At 38.3% G+C, this 23,119-nt stretch overlaps 1 protein-coding gene across 1 annotated transcript; it reads right to left on the bottom strand.

The window, feature by feature from the left end:
* Positions 1-1,943: 1,943 nt before the first annotated feature.
* Positions 1,944-22,540, bottom strand: LOC138390718 (flavin-containing monooxygenase 3-like). Its single transcript, XM_069480211.1, has 9 exons — positions 22,423-22,540; positions 21,324-21,461; positions 15,805-15,993; positions 12,416-12,578; positions 12,036-12,178; positions 9,133-9,332; positions 5,389-5,744; positions 3,413-3,485; positions 1,944-2,647 (listed from the first exon to the last, which is right to left on the bottom strand). The coding sequence occupies exons 2-9, from the start codon at positions 21,453-21,455 to the stop codon at positions 2,305-2,307; spliced, it is 1,599 nt and encodes a 532-aa protein (XP_069336312.1). The 5' UTR covers positions 21,456-21,461; positions 22,423-22,540; the 3' UTR covers positions 1,944-2,304.
* Between the last annotated feature and the right edge of the window lie 579 nt (positions 22,541-23,119).

Genomic DNA, 23,119 nt, shown 5'->3' with positions numbered 1-23,119 from the left:
TCTTTGCGATTGTGAATTGTGCTGCTATAAACATTCGGGTGCAGGTGTCTTTTTTATAGAATGACTTTTGTTCTTCTGGGTAGATGCCCAATAATGGGATTGCTGGATCAAATGCTAGGTCTACTTGAATCTGTTTAAGGTATCTCCACATTGCTTTCCACAAGGGCTGCACTAGTTTGCAGTCCCACCAGCAGTGTATGAATGTACCTATCTCTCCACACCCACGCCAACATGTATAGTTTTGAGACTTTTTGATAAAGGCCATTCTCACTGGAGTTAAGTGATATCTCATTGTGGTTTTGATTTGCATTTCCCTGATGATTAGAGATGTTGAACACTTTTTCATATGTTTGTTAGCCATTTTTATATCTTCTTTTGAAAAATTTCTATTCATGTCCTTTGCCCACTTTTTGATAGGGTTGTTCGATTTTTTCTTACTGATTTTCCTGAGTTCTAAATAGATTCTTGTTATCAGTCCTTTATCTGATGTGTAGTATGCGAAAATTTTTTCCCATTCTGTAGGTTGTCTGTTTATTCTCATGACTGTTTCTTTGGCTGTGCAGAAGCTTTTTAATTTGATCAGGTCCCATTTATTTATTTTTGTTGCTGCTGTGATTGCCTTAGAAGTCTTCTTTATAAATTCTTTGCCTAGGCCAATGTCTGTAAGAGTCTTTCCTACGTTTTCTTCTTGAATTCTAATAGTTTCTGATCTAAGGTTTAAGTCTGTTAACCACCGTGATTTGATTTTTGTGAGGGGAGAGAGCTGTGTGTCCTGTTTTAGTCTTCTACATGTGGATATCCAGTTTCCCCAGCACCATTTATTAAATAAGGAATCTTTTCCCCAGAGTATGTTCTTGTCTGCTTTGTCAAAGATTAGATGGCAATATGATGATGGTTTTATATTTGGATTTTCTGTTCTGTTCCACTGGTCTGTGTCCCTGCACTTGTGCCAGTACCAGGCTGTTTTAAGAACCACAGCCTTGTAGTAAAGTTTGAAATCTGGCAAATTAATACCTCCCATTTTGTTTTTGTTGTTTAAGATTGCTTTTGCTAAACGGGGTCTTCTCTGGTTCCATACAAAGCGTAAAATTATTTTTTCTATGTCTGTGAAAAAAGATGTTGGTAATTTAATAGGGATTGCATTGAATCTGTAGATAACTTTGGGCAGTATAGACATTTTAACAATGTTGATTCTACCGATCCATGAGCATGGTATGGTTTTCCACCTATTTACATGTTCTGTGATTTCCTTCCTCAGTGTTTCATAGTTCTTCCTATAGAGGTCCTTTACCTCCTTTGTTAAATATATTCCTAGGTATTTTATTTTCTTTGTTGCTATTTTGAAGGATATTGAGTCCTTAATTTGGTTCTCCGTTTGACTGTTATTGGCGTATATGAATGCCTGTGATTTGTGTGTATTGATTTTGTGTCCTGAGACTTTGCTGAATTCATTAATCAATTCCAGGAGTCTCTTGGTTGAAACCTTGGGGTTTTCTAGTCCTTGCAAGAGCTATCAGGCAAGAAAGCAGAATCAAGGGAGTCCAAATAGGGACAGAAGAGATCAAACTCTCACTCTTTGCTGATGATATAATAATGTTCATTTTTAAAATAAAATCTTAGATTGATTCTGGTACCCAGAAGTTCAACCTGTAAGTGTAGTGTTAGACTTTGGTCACAGTCTTGGCTAGATATTCAATTTTTAAAAAGACTTCCCTTCAGCTAAAAGGTATATTTGGTATAATACTTGTTATTGTTGTTGTTATTTCCTTTGCAGTTAAATGTTGGAAAATTTGTTTCCTGATTGAGAGTATAAATTAAATGAGTTACTGTGTGTTACTTTCAATATAGACCAGGTCTGGGTGCTATGTTTCTTGGCCAGTGAAGAGGAGGTCTTGCCTGGAGCATGCTGCACAAAACAAAAATGAAATATAGTAGCCAAACTCTCCCCTTTGCCCTGCATTTGGTTTATAGAGATAACATGGGAATAGCATATTATAATTATTTTGCTTAATGTGCTCTTTGTTTAAACTTAGTACATATTTCAAACATTTTCTAAAGGAGAAAAGTAATCATGTCAAAATGTTTCAGAAGATGATTCAAGTTACACATAAAGAACATAGCTCTGATTATGAAGTGTTAGTGGAACTTAAAGAGATACAATTAATGTACTTTTTTAGATCATGACAGGATTCTTAAGAGGGCTTATTTAAAAGGAGTAGAAGGTGTAAAAATCTTAATTTTTAAACAGCGAAGTTTCCATCTGGTATTGTCAGTAATTTTCAGAAATCCTAGAGGGAGCGATGATTACAACAACACAAGGAAAACGGCAATTAACAGTAGAGGAATAGCAAGGAGCTTGAGCCAACGGTAAAACAAGCAAGGCTTCTGAAGACTCCCAACAACTCGTGTCTTCATGGGCTTCAGAGCCCGGTCCCACTGGGTCAGGATGGCATTTCTGGCTCCGGGCCACTTGCCTGGGCCCACCAGCCTAAACTGGTAGGGGCTGCAAGGGCCAAAGAAAACTTCCACAGCCAACTTGGGGTCTGTGAGAAACAGCCACGGGATGTTCAGCTTTGCTCCAATGAAAGAGGCAAGTTCATCCATGTAAGCAATATAATCCGTCCATATGGTCTCCCTTTTACCAAACCTAGAGGTGGGACAGAAAACACCACTGGAAATCCAAAGTCTATGTAGAAACAAGAATGGGGAAAAAAGCCTCACATCTTTTACCAGTGGGACCCAATGCCAATGTCTTCTGAAAGTAAGGAGAATAGTGCTCCCTTATCCAGTATTTTGTAGTTTTTTTCAAAGAATTTTCATATTGGTCTCATTTGAAAATTCCTCAACACTGCAAGGCAGCTGAGAAAGATATTTTAATCCCCATTTCCAAATGGATAAACAGTCTCTTGCCCAAGTGAAGTTACTAGTTCACAGCCACTAAGCTAATTAGTGACAGAACTGGGCATGGAGAGCCTGGTTCTCAGACTCATTCTCATTTTGTTGAGTCATCTTCATTACAGGCATCTGTTTGATGTGTCCCCGACATCATGGAGGATTTATGGGCTAGAGAATAGAAGTCCACACCCACGTGCTCCCAAACTCCTTTGATTTCTAACTTTTTCTGGGCCTCTTTTCTGTGATGATATATTTGCGGGAGCCCTTGAGGTCTAAAACTGTATAATGTAGATTCTCAGTCCTACTATTCACTGTGTCTTGCATTTAAGAGGATTTAATACAGTGTCAGGTACAAAGTGGGTCTTTAATTATTATTTGTTGAATGGAAAATGTAGCTCACAGCTGTCATCCTAATGGCTTCATTCAGGATCATGTAAGACTAAAACAGTTCCAAGCATTCCCAAATTCTGACTTTTCCATGGAAATCCTAGACCCCCATTATAATAGGTGCTCTTACCATTTGAGCTTTCTCCCCATTTTCTCATCAATATCATCCATCATATCTTTCTCAGAAGGCAAAGTACAAGTTCCTGAACAAGAGGGAAAGACATAATAATAGTTAAGTGAGTCTAGCATAAAACCAGCCTGCAATGTTCCCTTTTTCATTATGAATTATGAATCACATTAACACTTCCATTTTTTGTGACTGTCCAGCAAAATAAAATCATGAGCAAATGAACAGGTAATCATTTTGAGAGACATAGAATTCATTCTTAGTCTTCTCAGAACTGACACTTGTCACAATAATTAAAAACCATTGCCTGAATATCATTGTATCTTTGCTCTCAAACTGGTTACCTGATGTTTAAAATCAGTTTCATGGATTATATTCTAATCTTTCAGTCATATTTTAAGAATGTTATCCAATAAATTATATCAAAACACAGGTAAATCAATGTCACTTTATCAAGATTTAAGGGAAAAGTAACCTCATAGGATATAATCCTGCTCTGGCCAAAAAAGGGTATCTCCAGCAATTAAGACATAGAATTTACTGAAGCCCCTAGTCTTTCTCTGGAGAGCCAACAGATCTTGAATGTAACTGAGGGTATGGACTGTTCACATGTCACCAAGGACACAAGAGAGCCCCAGAGACAAGATCTGAGTTGAAGCTGCCCCAGGATTTCAGGCTTAAATAGGTTTACAGAGTTCTCTGAAACTCAGACCAAAATTTGCTTTTGTGCCCAGAGATACTTTAAATTTAGGATGATTTCTTTGGCAATCTTGGAATCACCTTGAATGAGATTAGAACTTCCATCCCAGATGTGATTGTTTGTGACCTACAAAGCCTTGCCTGATTTCCCATTCCTGCAATCTTTATAGGGAGGGTCACTTGAACAGCTTTTGTAGATACAGCCTGGTTCTGGACCTTGAAATCTGTCTTGGTCTTGGCATGAGAAGAGATTGAGAAAAAGGAAACTGAGTTCAATAGCCCACCAGCTACTGCCACTGTGTTGCTTGTAACTAGCTCCTCTGTCCCAGTCTCTGGTTCTCCCCAGTTAGGTTTTTTGCCTTGTCTTCCACTTCCCCTAAGACTAAGCCTCTGCTTTGTACATCAATTCCCTAACAATTGCTTTGTTTCCTTTCTTCAGAGCCCAAGTTACAATTCTTGTCCTCACAGAGAGTAAGTGTCCTACCTGTCCTTTAATGCCAGACTTTCTGGGCATGAACCCCAAGTGGAAGCCTGGATGGAATTTCATGGCATCACCTTCGTGGATACCGTGGATACTTGGTCTTATGATCAGCATCTGCCTATAATTGTATTCACACCTTAGTGTGAATCTGATCCTAGCACCTCCTGCTAGAGGATGCTGCTGCCTCCCTTGCCAGAAGTCAACCAAGTTTGTTGTTTCCTTTTCTCTTTAAAATATAGGAACTCACTATTCTTATATCTTAGACACTAATGATCTAGCATACCCAAAGACTTTCTGTCTCTAGTGATCCATTACTTGTCCTTATCTAACAAATAGCAGAAAAGAAAACAGTAGCAGAAAAACCAATGCCTTTCCAGCACTCACATTTTCCATGACTGTGGATATGTAAAAGCTGGGTATTGGCTTGGAAACATCTTTTCTTATTACTCTTTCAAGCAATGAAATGTGACTAAGTCTTGAAGAGATAATTTTATAAAGTTATCATGTACTTAAGACAAATAGTTCTGGTGTTCTCAAGTCTAATAATGATCTTGGGTAATTATCAAGTCTAAGGAATTATAAGTCACAAAATCCTCCTCTAGTAATATCTTGTACTATTGCATATGATAATACAATATATTTTCAACTGCTTATAAATTATAACAAGAAAGATTACAGAATTATGGATTCTCAAAATTGTATGATACCCTTGTAATTAGCATAATTATTTTCACAAAGACTCAAAGTTATTCTCACTGGCATTCCTCTTCCCCATCAATGAGCTTTTTCTTCTACTTACCCTTTATTACTTGTGCTGCCCAGCGGGCTTGGAGGTCAGCTGTGGGGATGGCAGCCCCAAGGGACTGGACAAGGCCAATTACTGCCATGGTTGACTTCTCTAGCAGAGGAGGGAAGATGCCTTTAAACAAGGTGACCTCATTGTTTCTGCCTTTGATGATGGAGTCATCAAGGAAGGGGTAGGCATAATCATAGCCTGTTGCAAAAATGACATAGTCAATGGCTTCAAACACGGTCTCATCCTCAAAAATGGCCGAGGTCTCTGTGAACTCCTTCACGTTAGGCTTAATGGACACGGTGCCACACAGGATGCGAGCTGGGAGGTCATCATTAAACACAGGCTCTTTCCTCAGGGTTCTGTGTGGAAAATAGAGACCATCACTAGAACTCTAATATTTCCCTTTTGTTTATTGGTCCACATGCAAATGGATAAGGAAAGAGAAAACTACCCAAGATATTTTTCTGAGCCATGGAGTAGTGCCAGTAAGGTTGAAGAACAAAACTGATGTGAAGCATCCCTGTAAAGTAAGAGAAGTTGCCATTTGCTGGCCCTGTCTCTATTCTCTGTGCTGTCTCTCTCCTCTTCCATGGAGCTCTTTCCAAATCCAGAATAAACACCCATGCTCAGTCCCCTGTTAAAGCCTATTTCAGGAAAAATCCTAAAGTCCGAGTACCTGGGTATTTGAATTTTTTCGTCGCTATTTATTAACTGTGAATCTTGATAAGATTAAGGTTTCTTAAATTTTTGGTGCCTCATGTTTCTCATCTGAAATGTCAGTAACATTTGTACCTACCTCACAAGGTGACTGGGATTCCTAAAGAATAATACGAAGAATTTTGCATAGTCTGTCGCACATGCATACTGCTCAAAGTGTTAGTGTCTGTTCTTAATACAGTATACTCCAAGCTGGTCATTGCAGTGTAAAAAATGATCAAATTGGAGGAAGACGGTGAAAGGTGGGAAAGCTGCATCTGTGCATCTGGCCTCTACAGTGGGATGAAGTATGAGCCCTGTGCAGACAAAGGCCCAAGGCAGGTGTGGGACGGAGCACCTGGGAATTTAAATAAGTCCAGGAGAAGGACAGAGCAGCTTGAAGCACTGGCCCCTGCAACTCTGAAAAGAGAAAGCTGTTGAGTGTATTTTATTCCATAATATCTGCAGGGGATGCAGATAAATCTGAACTCAGGAGTGAACTTTGTAAAATTGAAGGGAAGGGCATTGTTTTTGTGAGGATGTGGAAGCTGTGAGAGAATGCCACAGGCGGATTCCATAGGGGAGGAAACCCAGCCACCCAATGAGCTTGGTTGGAATCTTGGGTAGAAAAAGCCTGGTATCAACAGTGCGTATTACCTGCTCTTTATCTTATACCCACTGCCATCAGGTTTTCAACCCCACCGCCACATTGAAACTGTTCTCTCTTTGTTTTTCTTTTTTTTCTTTTTTAAGACAAGGTCTGGCTCTGTCACCCTGGCCATAGTGCAGTGACATCATCGTAGCTTACTGCAACCTAAACTCCTGCAGTCAAGAGATCCTCTTGCTTGAGCTTCCCTACTAGCTGGGACTTCAGGTGTGTACCAGCATGCCTGGATAATTATTCTATTTTCTGTAGAAACAGGATCTTGCTCTTGCTGAGGCTGGTCTGGAACTCCTGACCTCAAGGAATCCTCTTGCCTCAGCCTCCAAGAGTGCCAGGATTACAAGTTGGTCTTTGAAACTGTTCTTGTCAAGACCATCAGAACCAGGCTGCCAGATCAACGGTGGACTCTCATTTCTCATTTTACTCACATTATTAGTAGCATTTAACACAGTTGATGGGCTCCTCCTTCTTAAAGACCATTTTGTTTACAGGTCATTACTCTGCCTTGGGTCTTTTCCTACGTACCTGGCTATCCTTTCTCTAACGCCTGCTGATTTCCTCTCCTCTTTCTGAACAATGGCATACCCCAGGACTCAGCCCTCAGACCTTTTGTCTCCTCCACCTACACTCATTCGTCCCGAGATGTCACCTAGTTTTTTTTTCTTTAGGAACTACATATATTCTGACGACTCTAACATTTTAACTTATGCTGTGAACCTCCCCCGTCTTGTGTTTCCCACTGCTGCTCAACATTCGTCTACCTGAATGTCTAACAGGCATTTGAACTTTAATATGTCTAAAACTAAACTTCTTCTCCTGCAGTCTTCCACATCTCAGTGAATGTCAACTCCATCCTTGCTGAACTTAAATTCTTGAAGACATCCTTGACCCCTTTCTTGTTCTCACATTGTTTATCAGTCTAGCAAAGTTCTGTTTGGGTCTACCTTCAAGCTCTCTCCAGAATGTGCCCACTCTGACCACTCACTCTAACAATCCTAGTTCAGGCCATCATCCCCTCCCACCTGGGTTTTGGACATAGCTTCTTAACTGGTCCTTTTACTCCCTTGGCCTACTCCTCTACATCGCATGATGAGCACAGCAGCAGAGTGACCTCTTCAGTGTTAACTTAGTCTTGTCACTACTTCGCTCACATGCCTGCTATGGCCTCTCATTGCTGTCAGAGTAAAAGCCAGAGTCCTTACAATAGTCTATAAGGCCCAGCACCATCTGGCTATTTTTATTTCTTTGGTTTCCATCTCCTGGTACTCTCCGCTCATCCTCTTTTCTCCAGGAAGAGAAGTTCATTGCTGTTTGTGGAACATGCCAGCCATACCCCCAAAAGGCAGTGACCTGGCTGTGTCCTCTGTCTGGAATCCCATTCCTGAGAGATCCACATGGCTCTCCTCCTTCCTGAGACCTACTCTGAGGACTCTACTGGGAATTGTCCTGATGGCACTTGCCATCACCCTTGCCTGCTTTGTCTTCTTCACAGCACAGATCACCATGTGACCTTCTGCCAATTGTTTCTTATCTGTTTCCCACTACTTAGAACATGGGCTCCATGAGGACAGGGATTTTTGCCTGTTTTGTTCAGTGCTGTATCCACAGGGCTTAACACAGGAATTGGCGCATGATAAATGCTTTTAAATATTTGTGGAATTAATGCATTCAAGTTGATGTTAGGAGTTTATAACTTGGGTTTTTTCCTCCATGTCAAAGCCATTTCTTATATTACTGGCTTGGAGGATGTTATAGGAGATGGTGAGAAGGAGAGTGAAGGTGGAAGCACCATGGCGTGCCTGTGCCCAGTGGGAGGGCTGCGTTCAGGGGTGGGTGATGAGAGTGTAGGACAGAAAGTTCTCTTGCCTTGTTTAACTTAACTTTGCCATTAAGTGAGAGGCAATAGGGCCAGTGGCTAAGAGGGAGGGACTCTGGAATCAGCAGATCCGGGTTTGTTTTGGATGCTGCTTCTGTTACCTGGCTGTGGGACTGTGGTAATGTTATTAACTACCCTGAACCTCAGTTTTCTCATCTCTAAAAATGGGATACTAGAAGAGCCCTCCTCACAGTTATTGTGAAATAACATATATTAGAGCCTTTGAAAACCTTGCTAGGGCTCTGACATGTATTAAGTGCTTCAAACATGTTAACTATGATTATCATTATTCTAGGGACTAATTCCTGAGGTATTACACAATATTCCAGCTGGGTAAATCCAGTAAGGAGGATTGCAAAATAGGAAATCACTCTTAATTTTTAATCCTTTCATATATGAAACGTAATGACTCCACTAATGTTTTGATTTGTTCTGGGGTTACAGCACACATTCAAGGTTGTTGACACAGAAGCAAAAGCCAGCAGTCAGATGACATTCAACTCTGCATTACCCATTTAAAGGCATCAGGCCGTAGTTCTCGTGCTTGAATCTTGAGTTCATCTGCTTCATGTACCACCAGTCCGAGATGGCTGTCGGCAAGTTGTTCTTGAGGAAGGTTTCAAATCGAGTGACAACCATCATGTCCCAAGGAAAACCATCGTCCCAGACCCGGCTCATCACCCAGGAGCCACTTCTGGAGCTGATCATGACCTTACAAAACACCAGTTCAACCATGAACATAGTGACCGTTTGTAGCGGATATTGTGATATACTACTGAGATCCCCTTTTAGGAATGGATTTATTACCCCAGCTGCTGAGAGTGGTGCCAGAAGCCACCCCCCAGCTGTCGGTTTTCTTTGCGAGTTGCTGTGGCTGAAGAGAGGGTCTTCACCCACGGTCTTATGCTGTCTGAGTTTCCTGCCCTAGTGACTTGCTGACGCAGACGTACAAAGGCCCACCCCTCATCTCAATTTAGGACAATGCCAAAGGATCACCCAGTTTCAGAGTAAGGTAAAGGGAAGCGTCCTTCCCTTCATGCACAGGTATCCATGCTGAAAGCACTCCCAAATAAACTTCCTGAACAGGGTCAGCTACCTTTTTTTTTTTTTTTTTTTTTTTTTGAGACAGAGTCTCACTCTGTTGCCCAGGCTAGAGTGAGTGCCGTGGCATCAGCCTAGCTCACAGCAACCTCAAACTCCTGGGCTCAAGCGATCCTCCTGCCTCAGCCTCCCGAGTAGCTGGGACTACAGGCATGCACCACCATGCCCGGCTAATTTTTTTGTATATATATTTTAGTTGTCCATATAATTTCTTTCTATTTTTAGTAGAGACGGGGTCTCACTCTTGCTCAGGCTGGTCTCGAACTCCTGACCTCGAGCGATCCACCCGCCTCGGCCTCCCAGAGTGCTAGGATTACAGGCGTGAGCCACCGCGCCCGGCCAGGGTCAGCTACCTTGTCATACTGTTGTAGGAAAATTTTTATATTTTCATCAAATCTTTTCTGGTATAGGTGACAAATAGCTGAATTCTAGTCACATTTATCCTAGTGCTTATCTGAGTATTGCTGTGTACATACAAGCAATTATTATCTCAAATAGGCATTGCAAACAAAAATTGCCTGCCAGGAAGAAGGCAAGAAATTTGGAATCAGAATACCATAGGCTCAAATCCTGGTATTCCTATTTACTAATGATATGACTTGGGTAAAAATTTAACTTCTCTAATCTCTTTTTCTCATTCCCAAAATGGAGACAATTGGAAACCACCTCATCAAATTTGTGAAAATTAAATCAATGTGATAACCTTTGCAACATGGCTAAGGTTACCAGCATATAGCATGTGTGCAGTAAATGTCAGTTTCCCTTCCTTCCCCGTTCTGGTTTGTCAATCTCTAACAGTGCAGGTTTTCAGACTTTCTCTTTTTTTTTTTTTTTTTTTTTTAAGATTTTTTTCCCCAAATTTCATAATTTAATGGCTATCATCAAAATAACATGCAGTAAGGTGTACTCTCAGGAGCAGAATGAGAAACTTGCTATTAACCAACATTGACAAGGATACGGATATATTCCATTAAAGATAATTTTTACACACCTTGCACTTCAAGGCATTTCTATAATAGAAGCTAGACAAACAAGAAGAGACTGAAACGTCAGTTAACCTGAGAGTCTCCAAAATTGGTCTTTCTACTCTCTAAATTATCACATATACAAATAATCACATACACAAACACAAGTTTCTTAAAACTATGATTTCTTCATGACTTTCCTGGATTGATAAGCTGAAAAGATCTACATTTATTTACGGAGAAATCCAAGTTTTTCAGTCTGTCATTCAAGTCCTTAAAATATATGACATATCCTGACTCCAATCTTTCCTTCCCATCTTAATTCCTGTAGCTTCTCTCTTCCCTGGAATCAGAAGGCTTAGCTTTTAGTCCTCTAACACTCTGGTGGCTCAAATATTAATTTACTCTATGACTTTCAAGAAGACAATTGACATTCCTGGTCCTCAGGTATCTTCTCTGTAAAATGGTCATAATAAAACTCTACAACCTTCTTCCCATAATCAGAGGAGCTCATGTATATGAAGGTATTTGAGTACCATACTGCATCATATGAATTGTTAATGCTAAGAACCTCCATGGCTCATTCCTGTCCTCATACCTTTGCTCATACCATTTTCCCTTCCAAGAACAGTCTCTGTCTCCTCTTCAATCATCTGATCTCTATTTATCCTTCAAGGACTGGTTCAGTTCTACTTCCTTTGTGAGGTCTCCAGGTCTGGAATCATAGCATTTAGTGCCTGCATCACTTGTTTATGCATCATCCCAGTGGCAGTTCTTGTTCCAGAGCAGGAATCATGTCTGTTCCATTCACCACTCTGTCTCTCCTGCACCCAAGCCGGTGCCTGGTACACAGTAGGCTCTCAATAGATAGCCATGGAATGATTGTATGCATGAATGAATAAATGCATTTATATTGCTAAAATTGTGTTCTGATCCTTACCTCTCTAACAAGCCTAAAAAGTAGGTTCAATTTTAATCTGTTTTACCATTAAGAAACCTGAAGTTCAAGGGAATGAAGGACTTGCCGAAGAGTCTCAGAGTCATAACCTTAACCTCGTGGCCTTAAACCTGACTCTGCACTGGTTTTAGAGGTACTGATCAACACATTAGGCACCAAATGTCTTGAGATTGTTGTGTGACAACATCACTCTTTGTCAATGTTCTGCCTTTGTCTATTAGGTAATGTAAAAGCTTACTTGTTGCCTAGGGAAGCTCAGCTACAGAAAATAGCACTGAGTTTTCCCATCAGATAGCCTCCGGCCACCCCATTTCATATCACACCTTTCGAATGGTAATAACTGTTTCTGTCTCTTTAATGCTAGTGCCCCGAGTAACAGGGACGTGGTACCTGTTGAGCTGTGTGGCTGAGTTCCGTGGCAATATCACAGCCCGAATTCCCCAGGCCGATCACCAGGACTCGCTTTCCCTTGAATACACCTGGTTCCTTATAGTCCCTGCTGTGGAGGTATTTGCCTTTAAAATGTTTTAGTCCTGAGTGAGAAATGGGAAACATACGAATCAGTTTGATTTCCATTAAAAAAACCAAACTACTTTCTCAGAAGTGACCTTGTGAGTGGATATACTCACAATAATATGGAATTTTAACACTCCAAGTACATTAGATATAAAAGAAGTATATTTTAATTTAACCTCTTTGCATTTTGAGGATAAAGTGACATTTTCAAGATATTCATTCTTGCCAGATGGCAGTTTGAACTTCAGCCTTACCTGGAAACGACTCTTTTGGTATGTTGGGGTACACATGATGTCCAGAACAAACCATCACAGCATCAAAGATAGCTGATTCTTTTTTGCCATCTTTTTCAGTGATAACCTCCCACTGTCCGGTAATTGAGAAATCGGAACACTTATTTACACTGGACACAAATGTCTAAAAGAAATATAGAAAGAAAACTTCTTTTCTATGCCAGAAAATAGAATTGGGGAAAACAGTTTCAAAAATAGTGCCTTGGCCGGGCGCGGTGGCTCGCGCCTGTAATCCTAGCACTCTGGGAGGCCGAGGTGGGCGGATCGTTTGAGCTCAGGAGTTCGAGACCAGCCTGAGCAAGAGCGAGACCCCATCTCTACTAAAAATAGAAAGAAATTATATGGACAGCTAAAAATATATATAGAAAAAATTAGCCGGGCATGGTGGTGCATGCCTGTAGTCCCAGCTACTCGGGAGGCTGAGACAGGAGGATCCCTTGAGCTCAGGAGTTTGAGGTTGCTGTGAGCTAGGCTGACGCCACGGCACTCACTCTAGCCTGGGCAACAGAGTGAAACTCTGTCTCAAAAAAAAAAAAAATAGTGCCTTAGGAAAAATACTGAATTCATCATGAAGGTACATTTTACAAAGTTCAAATCCATCAGAATAAATCAAAACACTAAATTTTATATTTTTGTGTATATACATACACACACACACAGACACACATACACACACTAATCCCGGTGTGGTTTTTTGTGCATGACTAGTATTTTCTGCAGTACAAGAGTGATAACCTAGGAGATATGACATTGAACCAATTATAGTGTGCAAGAGGTGTGTACCATGTATAGTAAGTAATTTGATGGCCAGTAATTTTTGTAACAACTGCCTCCTAACACGTCTCTAGCTATTTCTTTTTTTAATATTATTGTTGTGTTAAAATAAAAGATATCCTCTATATTTAGGGTGCACATTTTTTTTTAAAACTTTAGTGTGTATAAGAACCACCTAGATGGCTTGTTAAAGTACAGATTCCTGGATCACATTCCCAGATGTTTTACCTCAGTAGGTCAGGGCTAGAGCATGAAAACATAAGTTTCTAACACACTTCCAGGTGATGCTGATACTACTTGGATTGCACACTGAGTAGCTCTTGGCTAGATTGTCAATAAATATTTATTCACAGCTAAATGGCTGCCAGCTATTGTGCTTCCTCTTTTAAAAAATCTTTCAATTCTTCTCGCCATATTAGAAAGAGAACCTCTATTTGGTATTAATTTTCTTAAAAATTGTGTTATGTAGTATTTCCTACATATTGGAGAATACACGCATATGTAACATTTTTGTTAGTTATGAAGTATAATAATAAAATGAGCATTTATAAACCCACAGGATCTTGCACATCATTTGAATAACTCTGATATTATTTAGTTAATTATGCTATTGTAAATGATGCCCTTTTTTGGATTATAGTTTCTGTTTGTTGCTTGTTTACAGAAATGTAATTGATTTTTATATATTGATCCCATATACCACCACTTTGCCTAATTTTTTCTTATTGTTATTAATTCTAATAATTTGCAGATTCTTTTGGATTTAGTAGATAGGCAATCATATCATCTGTAATAATGATACCTTTCTTTTTTTCAAATTGTCATTTCTTTTATTTATTTTTCTATACTTATGGTACTGTTTCTTAAATTTCTTAAGATTATTGAAAATAAATAATAATAATAATAAGGAATCTTTATCTTGGTCTGGACTCAAGGGGAATGCTAACTTTTCACTATTTGGCACAACATTGTCCAGTAGCAATATAATATGAGCAACATATATAATTTTAAAATTTCTATTAGTCAATTTAAAAAGTGAAATAATATATAATTTAATCCAATTGTGATATATTAATTTCTCAATATTTAATTAAAATAAAATTTTTAAATGCAGTCTGTATTTTATACTTACAGCACATCTCAGCTTTGTGGCTAATGATGCCGTATTGAGCAGTGCAGATTTAAAATAATGCTTGTGTATGTTTTGATGAGTCAAGAAAGTTCCTTTCTAATTAATATTAGTTTGGTGAGGGTTTTCTCTTTTTCTTTCTTTCAAGCACAAATGAGGGTTAAATTTCAGTTAATAATTCTGAATTTGTTAAATAAACATAATTTTCTCTCTGTAACACATTTTTGTGGTAAATTATATATTTATATTTCATAATATTAAATACTCTCATATACTAAGGCCAAACTGAACTCAATAATGACAGCTAATCTTTTTTAAATACTCTTTTGGGTTTGTTTTAGAAGGATTTTTGCATGAATTTCCATGAAAGAGATTGGCCTGTAATTTTTCTATTTCATATTATCCTGTATCCTTTTGACATCAAGGTTATAATGTCATAGAATGAGTTTGGGAATCATATTTTCTTTTCTAGTCTCTGAAAGAGTTTATAAAATATTGAAACAATTTGTTCATTGCAGATTTGAAAGTTACTCCCCTGTGGAACTATTTATTTTCTTTATGGGGAGATTTAAAATTTTTAGGTCAAAAGAACTATAGATCATCAAAGGGCTATTCAGGCTTTCTACTTCTTCTTGAGTGAATTTTGGTAAATTTTTTTTTAAAAAGATTTAAAAAATTTAACCAATTTAAAATATTATCTGACAAACCCTTTTATAGTATTTCATTGGCATCTGGCATTTGTCAATGTTTTCATTTCCAATCTTATTATATTTATTTGTGCCTTTGATAATTTTTTCTTAAAATGCCAGCTAGTCAAATGATATTAATTTTATTAGCCTTTCAAAGAATAAATTTTCAGTTTTGTTAATATGCTTTATTTTCTATTTTATTAATTTCTTTTTATTATCCCCTTCATCCTATGTCCTTTGAGTTTATTCTTGTTTTCTTCTACTAATTTCTTAAACTTCCTTACCAGATTAGTTTTTAAATCTTTTTCACTTTCTAATATAGGGATTTATGTTTAAAAATTTTCTTGAAAGTATAGCTCTGTATGCTTCCCACATGTGTTGATATATACAGTCTAAATGATTATCAGTTATAAATATTTTTAAATTCTCATTGAAATTTCTTCTTTGACCTATATATTATTTAGAAAAAAAAGAATTTTTAATTTCCAAATTCATGGATATTTTACATTTTTGTTATTGATTTATAAATTAGTGGCATTTTGGTTTAACAAATACATGTGGTCAAATTTTATAAATTTCCCATATATTCTTGAGAAGAAGATATTAATATATTCTCTAAATTTAGAGTTAGAGAGGTCACACTGTTAAAAATGTTTAAAATAAGAAAGGGATAGTGAAAGGAAACAAATGAAAATCCAATAACAGACATGGACTTCCTTATCATTATGCCAAAATTTAATTTGTTGGCAGCATCTTACCTTAAATTGTATGTATTTCAGGAGATTCTTTTCTTTGGCAAATGCAATAATATATTCCTGGATCTTGCTTCTGTGCATAAAGTTGGGAAAGTCATCAGGATATGGAAAGTCTGAGAAACACATCATCTCCTTGGAAGAGTTGGTAAAGACCGATTGGTAAATACTAGCCCTGCCCTCCTCTGCATGGTCCTGTGAATGTATAGTTACAAATGGAAGAGAACTGGTAAAAAAAAAGTACACTGATCATGTTCAGGGCAAGTTCCAAGTAATTACAGTCATTTTTTGGTGTCCATGGGGATTAGTTCCAGAACTCCTGTGGACATCAACATCTGGGATGCTCAAGTTTCTTATATAGACTGACTTGTAGTATTTGCATAACCTATGCACATCCTCCCATAAACTTTAAGTCATCTCTAGGTTACTGATAATATCTAATGCAATACAAATTCTAAATAAGTAGTTGTTATATTGTATTGTTTTTAAAATTTGTGTTATTTTAATTGTTGTATTATTATTTTTTATTGTGGTTTTTCCAAATATTTGCCATCTGCGATTGGTTGAATTCACAGATATGGCACAGTATATATGGGGGATGACTATATACTCATTTGAGTTGGCCTTTAGCCACAAGTAAATTTAGTAAGATGACATATAAATTAACTGTATTTAAGCAATTAATGCTAATCACAGAGGCTTATCAAGGCAACTTAGAATATAGAAGAATATATATATTTTTAGCATCTTTTCTAAGAAAAAAAAATTTTGGATTTCTTTATATCCTTTTAGGAATGTGTGACTAGAATCCTTTTATTCTCTTGAGCCATTAAATATGGTGACAGATATTTTTCAAAATTCATCCTTGCATGATTTCAATGTGTCACCTATGAGCATGAGCATCTAATGGTCAATTTAGAAAAGAAAACAATGACAGGTGGTTACAAGTGTTGATGATATTTGTAAATGTGAGCATTTTAAAACAATCTTTTAAAAATTATATCACCATTATTTCTTATAGCTGAATAATATTCCATGGTATACATATACCACATTTTACTAATCCACTCATGAATTGATGGGCATTTGGGTTGTTTCCACATCTTTGCAATTGTGAATTGTGCTGCCAGAAACATTCGGGTGCAGGTGTCTTTTTTATAGAATGACTTTTGTTCTTTTGGGTAGATGCCCAATAATGGGATTGCTGGATCGAATGCTAGGTCTACTTGAATCTGTTTAAGGTATCTCCATAATGCTTTCCACAGGGGTTACACTAGTTTGCAGTCCCACCAGCAGTGTATGAGTGTTCCTGTCTCCCCGCATCCACGCCAACATGTATTGTTTTGGGACTTTTTGATAAAGGCCATTCTCACTGGAGTTAAGCTTAGAATTTCTACAATGTATAAAATAACATATTAACTATTTTGAAACTAACACCTGGAATTTATAGGCATCACATGCCTTTTGAGCATTTACGCAGGTAACACTGCTTTAGTTTTCAGCTATGTAAAACTATCTGAATTGGCTATACTAAGTCTGAGAAGCTATAAAACTATGCTCATAAAACCTCAGGGGAGATATTAAGTGATAATGAAGAAAGAAAAAGAACATTGAAGAAAGAATGATAGCAGTGAGATTAGGACATTGTGTTGTGGTTCTCAACTTTAGCCACACACTAGAATAAACTGGGGAAAACAGAGACTTAGGTCCGCCTCTCAGAGAATTTGATTTAATTGGCTGGGAGTTTTAAAAGCTCTTCAGGGAATTCTAAAGTGCAGCCAAGTTGGCAGTCACAGCCTAGAGTTAAACAAATAGAAGCCAATGACCAACTGTTACTGTGAAAGAGCACACCACAGGACACATTTGTTACAGCTGTGAGCTCTCCAAAGCAAGCTGTTGAAGTGAGTAAAAGGCATTAAATTAAAAAAAAAAATACTGTTAGGAGCATGATTAGGAAGAGGTGGAACCTTAGTTTTGCTCTCTTGAGCCCCAAGGCACATTATGAGAAGGCCGCAGGTCTAGGTGAAATGTCTGTCTTTCTCAGGAACTCCCAAACAATAAGTGAATAAATTGTCTAGATTTTGGCCTGAAATTTCATGATGAAAGATCAAATTGCAGATCTCTACATATAGTTGCTGTTCGTAATGGAAGCATTGAACACTAGAAATTTCTAATTAGGTTTGATATAACTCAAAGTCATCAGGGCCCCCAGAGTATGAATTTTTAGTATATTATTATAATATTACAATCATGCCAAAAGCCAATGTGGCTGCAGACTGATTACAGACAAATAATTATTAACAAATAATGAATTAAGTTGTTGCCATGCTCATTTCAGAAAACAATGTGATCTTGATGTTCTGTTGCTCGAGTGCTCGGTTGGCCCTGCTGGTGAGGATGTGGGGTGGGAAGGTAGAGGAGTTTGTAGCTTTTGGTGAATTGAGCAGTTTGATAGCGACAATAGCCAGCATTAGGAGAGAGGAAATATTAAAGAAAAAATTGATATACAGTCTAAAAAAAAAAATCAGAGGAAGTTAAAAAAGTGTTGTATGGTTAGAAAAAAGGAGCTTCTAGTCATGAAACCTCATGTTGAAATTCAAAAAATTTACTGATTTATTGTTTGGGGAGATGTTAAGAAAGAAAAACATTTCACCTGGATCTGTAGCCTAGTCATAAATTATTTCATTTTCTTTGTGATCAAAGAAAGTAAGAGAAATATGTTATTCTGATCAAAGTTAGAAGTCAGAAGTAGAAGGACATAGGAAAGTGCTATAGGAAACAGCTTCAAAAGATTAAAATATCTGCACCCTTAGAGATTCTCTCACTTGACTAATGATTGGATCCCTATGAAGGAAAAAAATAAAGTAAAGAGAATGTAAAATGATGACTTTAGAAACTAAAAGTAATGCAAATACAAAATTAACACAATTTTATAACATAATCTCATAATGTGAATACTAGTATATTGCTGCAGATTCTTGGGGGTTTGAGAAACACTGCTTTTCATGACATCATTTGCAATCTATAAGTCCCCTCACAGTGGTAAACTCTCAATAACCAATGATATTAGTTTATTGTGGCTGCTGTAAGAAATCACAAACTCTGATCGCTTAAAAGAATAGGGATTTATGCTCTCACAGTTCTGGAGGCCGGAAGATGGAAATCAGTATCACTGGGCTGCAAACAAGGAGTTGGCAGGGCCATGTTCATTTCCAGAGGCTCTAGGAGAGATTCCATTCCTTGCCTCTTCCAGCGTATGGTGCATGCCAGCGTTCCTTGGCTTTTTCAGTGTCAAGAGGCCACCTATATTCCCTGGATTGTGGCTCCTTCCTCCATCTTCAAGGTCAGAGCACAGCATCTAAAAATGTCTTTCTTCTGAGGTCATCACATCACCTTCTCTCGTCTGTCTTTCTGTGTTAAATCTCTCTACTTCCTCTTTATAAGGACACATGTTATGGCATTTGGGGCTCACCAAATAACTCAAGAAAATCTCTCTATCTCAAGATTTTTAACCTAATTATTTTTGCAAATGTCCTTTTTCCTGATAAGGTAACATTTACAGGTTCCAGGAATTGGGATGTGATATCTTTTGCCATTATTCCATTGTTCAGCCTACTACAGTCCATCCTCTGGCCCCCAAAGATTCATATCCATCTCACATGTAAAATACATCCACCCCATCCCAACATCTTCAAAGTCTCAACCCACTGCAGCATGAAATCACATTCCAACTCTCGTCGGTATATTATCAGCTCGTAAGTCCCAAATCTCATCATCTAAATCATCTAAACAAGGTATAGATCAAATTCTGGGCATGAACCATCATAGGGCAAAGTTCTTTTTCATCTGTGGATCTGAGAAACTAGAAAACAAGTTATCTTTTTCCAAAATACAATGGGGGAAGAGCATGAGTGACATTCCTATTCCAAGAGGGAGAAAAAGGAAGAAAGAAAGGAATCACTAATCCCAAGCAATTCTGAAGTCCAGCAGAGCAAACTCCATTAAGTTTCAAGGCCTGTGAATAATCCTTTGTGGCTCAAGCCTCTGCCCTCTGGGCCTGAGTTTCTACCCTCTGGGCTATCATTTCATTTTCTTGAAGAGTAGCACATGTTTGCAGTTGAGTAATAGTTTATCAACCTATGATGCCAGGTCCAAAGTTTTCCTTGAGCAATGAGAAATGCAGCAATGTCTTTGGCTGTGTTTGCCAAAGTTTTGCAAAGTAAATTTGAATATGAGGCTTTGATTAAGATCACTTAATCAAAGTGGCAAGGCCAAGAGGCCACTTGGTGGAGTGGCACCTAGCAATTTGCAAAGGGATAAAGAAAGAATGTAGGCTGGAGACAAAAGCGGTCTGGAACTGGGGTCTTGTCTCCACCATTTACCAGCTGTGTGATTTTTTTCTTTTCTTTTTAAGCTTCAGATTAATTTGTAAAAGAAAAAATTCATACCTAGCTTCTAGGATTATTAGAAAGCTAGAATCAAATGGGAAATCATGTGACAGTTAGGAAGTGCTCAATAAAATAGACGTAAGAGTCATCACTGCAAATCTGAAGCCCTGTCAGCCATTCCAGTAACATATATTAGCCTCTACACCATTATACAAGATGCCAGGTGGTTTCCAGAGTCCTTTACAGTGTACAAAATATCTATGTTAATAAGAATAATATCTCATGTCTTTATAGTATTTAAAGAGCTTTACAGATACTGTTTCATTAAATATAACCCTTTTATTGAGGTGTATAATATAATACTGATTTTTTATTTGAGGACGACATCGTGGCTTAAAAGTGTCCTTTTCTAGAAGATCTTCCTTAATTTACATATATAGTATTGGGCTTATCAGAAGGAAAATAAGACAGATGGGCCAGGCTTGGCCAGGCAATGTTCCTAAGTTTAGAGATACTGATGGAGTGGAGGGCACAGGGAAGCCCCCACACCCGCTGTTGTCAGGCAACACGAGAAGTGATTGACTGAGTGCATATATCCGTGTTTGGGGATAGAGTCTTTATTGTAAGTGCACAGAAACAAAAGGGAAGCGAAGAACTACGAAGCACTATATTCTGTCCTTGGTTCCTTTTACAGCTGTCTCAATTATGTGGTTTCACACAACCAAAGTTAGCACCTGAAACTTTAAGCTCTGTGGTCTGAATTACTAAGAAGACCTTTGGTAACCTCAATAAAAGAACGAGAAAAGCCACTGAATTTTTAAATGACTAACTCATTTAATTATAATTACATAAACCTAATCACTATTTGCCAAAGATTGTATGCCCTAGTAGCTTTTATTAATGATTTGTCATGGGTGAATTCTGTACACAGAGGGCTGCGAAGCCCATTGTCTAATTCACTTCTGACTTTCAAGGAGGATATTTTCCCGCCTGCTCCTGATGTTGTGCCCTGTGGATTCCAAACCTCACAGGGACTGTAACTGCCATGGTAGCAGGTTTGGAAGCCTGTGCTCGAGCAGCATGTTTCTGTAACTTCCCAACTCACTTCCCCGTCTATTGCAACGATGCCCTACTCACTGAGAATTTCCACAGGCCCCCGATGTCATCGCTCCTCTCAAAGCAGGTAGGCTCCAGCCCCTCCTCCAGACAGCTCCTGATGGATGCCAAGCCACTGACACCAGCTCCGATGATGGCCACTCTCTTCCCCATGGTCACCTGTGCAAAAGCCCAGAGAAAAATTCAGGCAACAGGAGTGCTGAAAACATATCTCTCTACCTATTTCTATTTATGTATTTGTTTGTTTATTTTGGTTTCACTCTTGGCTTAATAAGAAACTTCACTTTTGCACCCAAGGAAAAAAATGTTTGGAATTTCTTTTAGTACTCCAACTACGTTTTGCGTTTCTCTCAAATTTCTGAAGAGAATCTTTTTCTTCAGAAAAAGAAGCACTTTGTTTTCAGTTAGCTCTCCAAAATTAAGAGTCTAATGAGCAGCATACATATTTCTCTTTCTTGCCTTTGGCCTTTTGTCATTTTTTCTCTGCCAAAGAGAGTAAGCAGGAGAAAGAAAAAGAGATTCACAACTAAAACACATATACACACATTCAGTGACCCAAACATATGCATATGTATGGACATGTGAGTGAAGAAACAAACATGTATGTGTATATATGTGCACACACAGACATATATCTCTATCTTCTTTCCACTCTGACACAGGATTTGATGAGGAACACGATCTGGGGATGTCTATATTTCAGCATGCCATGTAGTCACCCTCTTTCTTTCCCTAATAATATTCTCCTCAGTTAAATAGAAAATTCAAGTCTCTACCTAAAAACGTCTTCCCATTAGCTTCCACTCCTAATCTCCATTGCCTCCTAAGAAAAGTACATTTCCTAACCTTTTCCTGTTCCTGACACTATCTTTATGCTCTACTGCTACTTCTACCAGTATTTTTTTCTTTTTAGACAAAAATCACAGACTTATGCAAAGAAATAGATTTCAATGATAGCATCATGATCCATGATTCTCAAAAACAAATGAAGAAAATGCCTGCATTTTATGTCATTCTCATTCTGTATTTGGTACAAAACTATAGCATGTTCCTTCTTCATTTACCAATCCCACTCTCCTCCCTCTCAGCCCTTTGTAATATCAACTTTTCTCTGTTTTACCTTATCTTTGTCTTCCTTTCCTCTGTATGCCTAAGTCTTGTTCAAGTTGTCCAGGAAATTTGAAAGAGGAAATGCTTTCTGAGCCCACACTCTTGGGGATTATTGGAAAGTGGGAAGAGCTGCTCTTAAAGAGGTAGTCATTTCTTGGTCTTCTACCAGGTGAGCTCACACCAATCCCTGTGATTGGGGTGGGGTGGGAGGAGTCTGGCCAGTCTCTGTGCCTGTCCAGTTTCTGCTTTTCTGTTGGTTTTGGTAAACACAATCTACTGGTCACACTCCTGGACCCGTGGCCCTGGGAATCAGGTAGTTTCTCCCAAGTGATTTTGCGTTTTTCTACTCCATTTCATTATGTGTTATTTCAAAGTTTACCTTATTTTCCTCATTCCTACTTCTTTTGTGGATACCTCTTGGTAGTTCTCCAAACACTAGCAAACTAGCTATTTAACTGAGATAACCCAGCAGCAACAATGGCTTTTCTATACTCTCTCTTCCCATGTCCTCTCTTTTGACATTTGAGGTCAAAGGCCTGTGTTTCTCAAGTTTGCATTTCTTTGTTGCTGGGGACAGTGTATGATCATGGAAAAGATCAAATTCCATAAATTGATCCATTAGTTCCAGGTAGCAGATACAGTTAATACCACTAGTTCGAAGAGGGGGTGGATGATGAGAAATTACATAATAGGTCCAATGCATGTTA

Source organism: Eulemur rufifrons, chromosome 8 (genome assembly GCF_041146395.1).
Source record: "Eulemur rufifrons isolate Redbay chromosome 8, OSU_ERuf_1, whole genome shotgun sequence".
NCBI classification, from domain to species: Eukaryota; Metazoa; Chordata; class Mammalia; order Primates; family Lemuridae; genus Eulemur; species Eulemur rufifrons.
This window is presented reverse-complemented; position numbering and strand designations above follow the sequence as displayed.

What these genes read in the sequence shown, in the direction of transcription:
- LOC138390718 (XM_069480211.1), bottom strand. Translation starts at nt 21,455, where the DNA reads ATGGGGAAGAGAGTGGCCATCATCGGAGCTGGTGTCAGTGGCTTGGCA. An exon ending in GGGGCCTGTGGAAATTCTCA is followed by an intron (nt 15,994 to 21,323) that starts GTGAGTAGGGCA and finishes ATACATTCACAG; the next exon opens with GACCATGCAGAGGAGGGCAG. An exon ending in ATGGGGAGAAAGCTCAAATG is followed by an intron (nt 2,648 to 3,412) that starts GTAAGAGCACCT and finishes TCCCACCTCTAG; the next exon opens with GTTTGGTAAAAGGGAGACCA.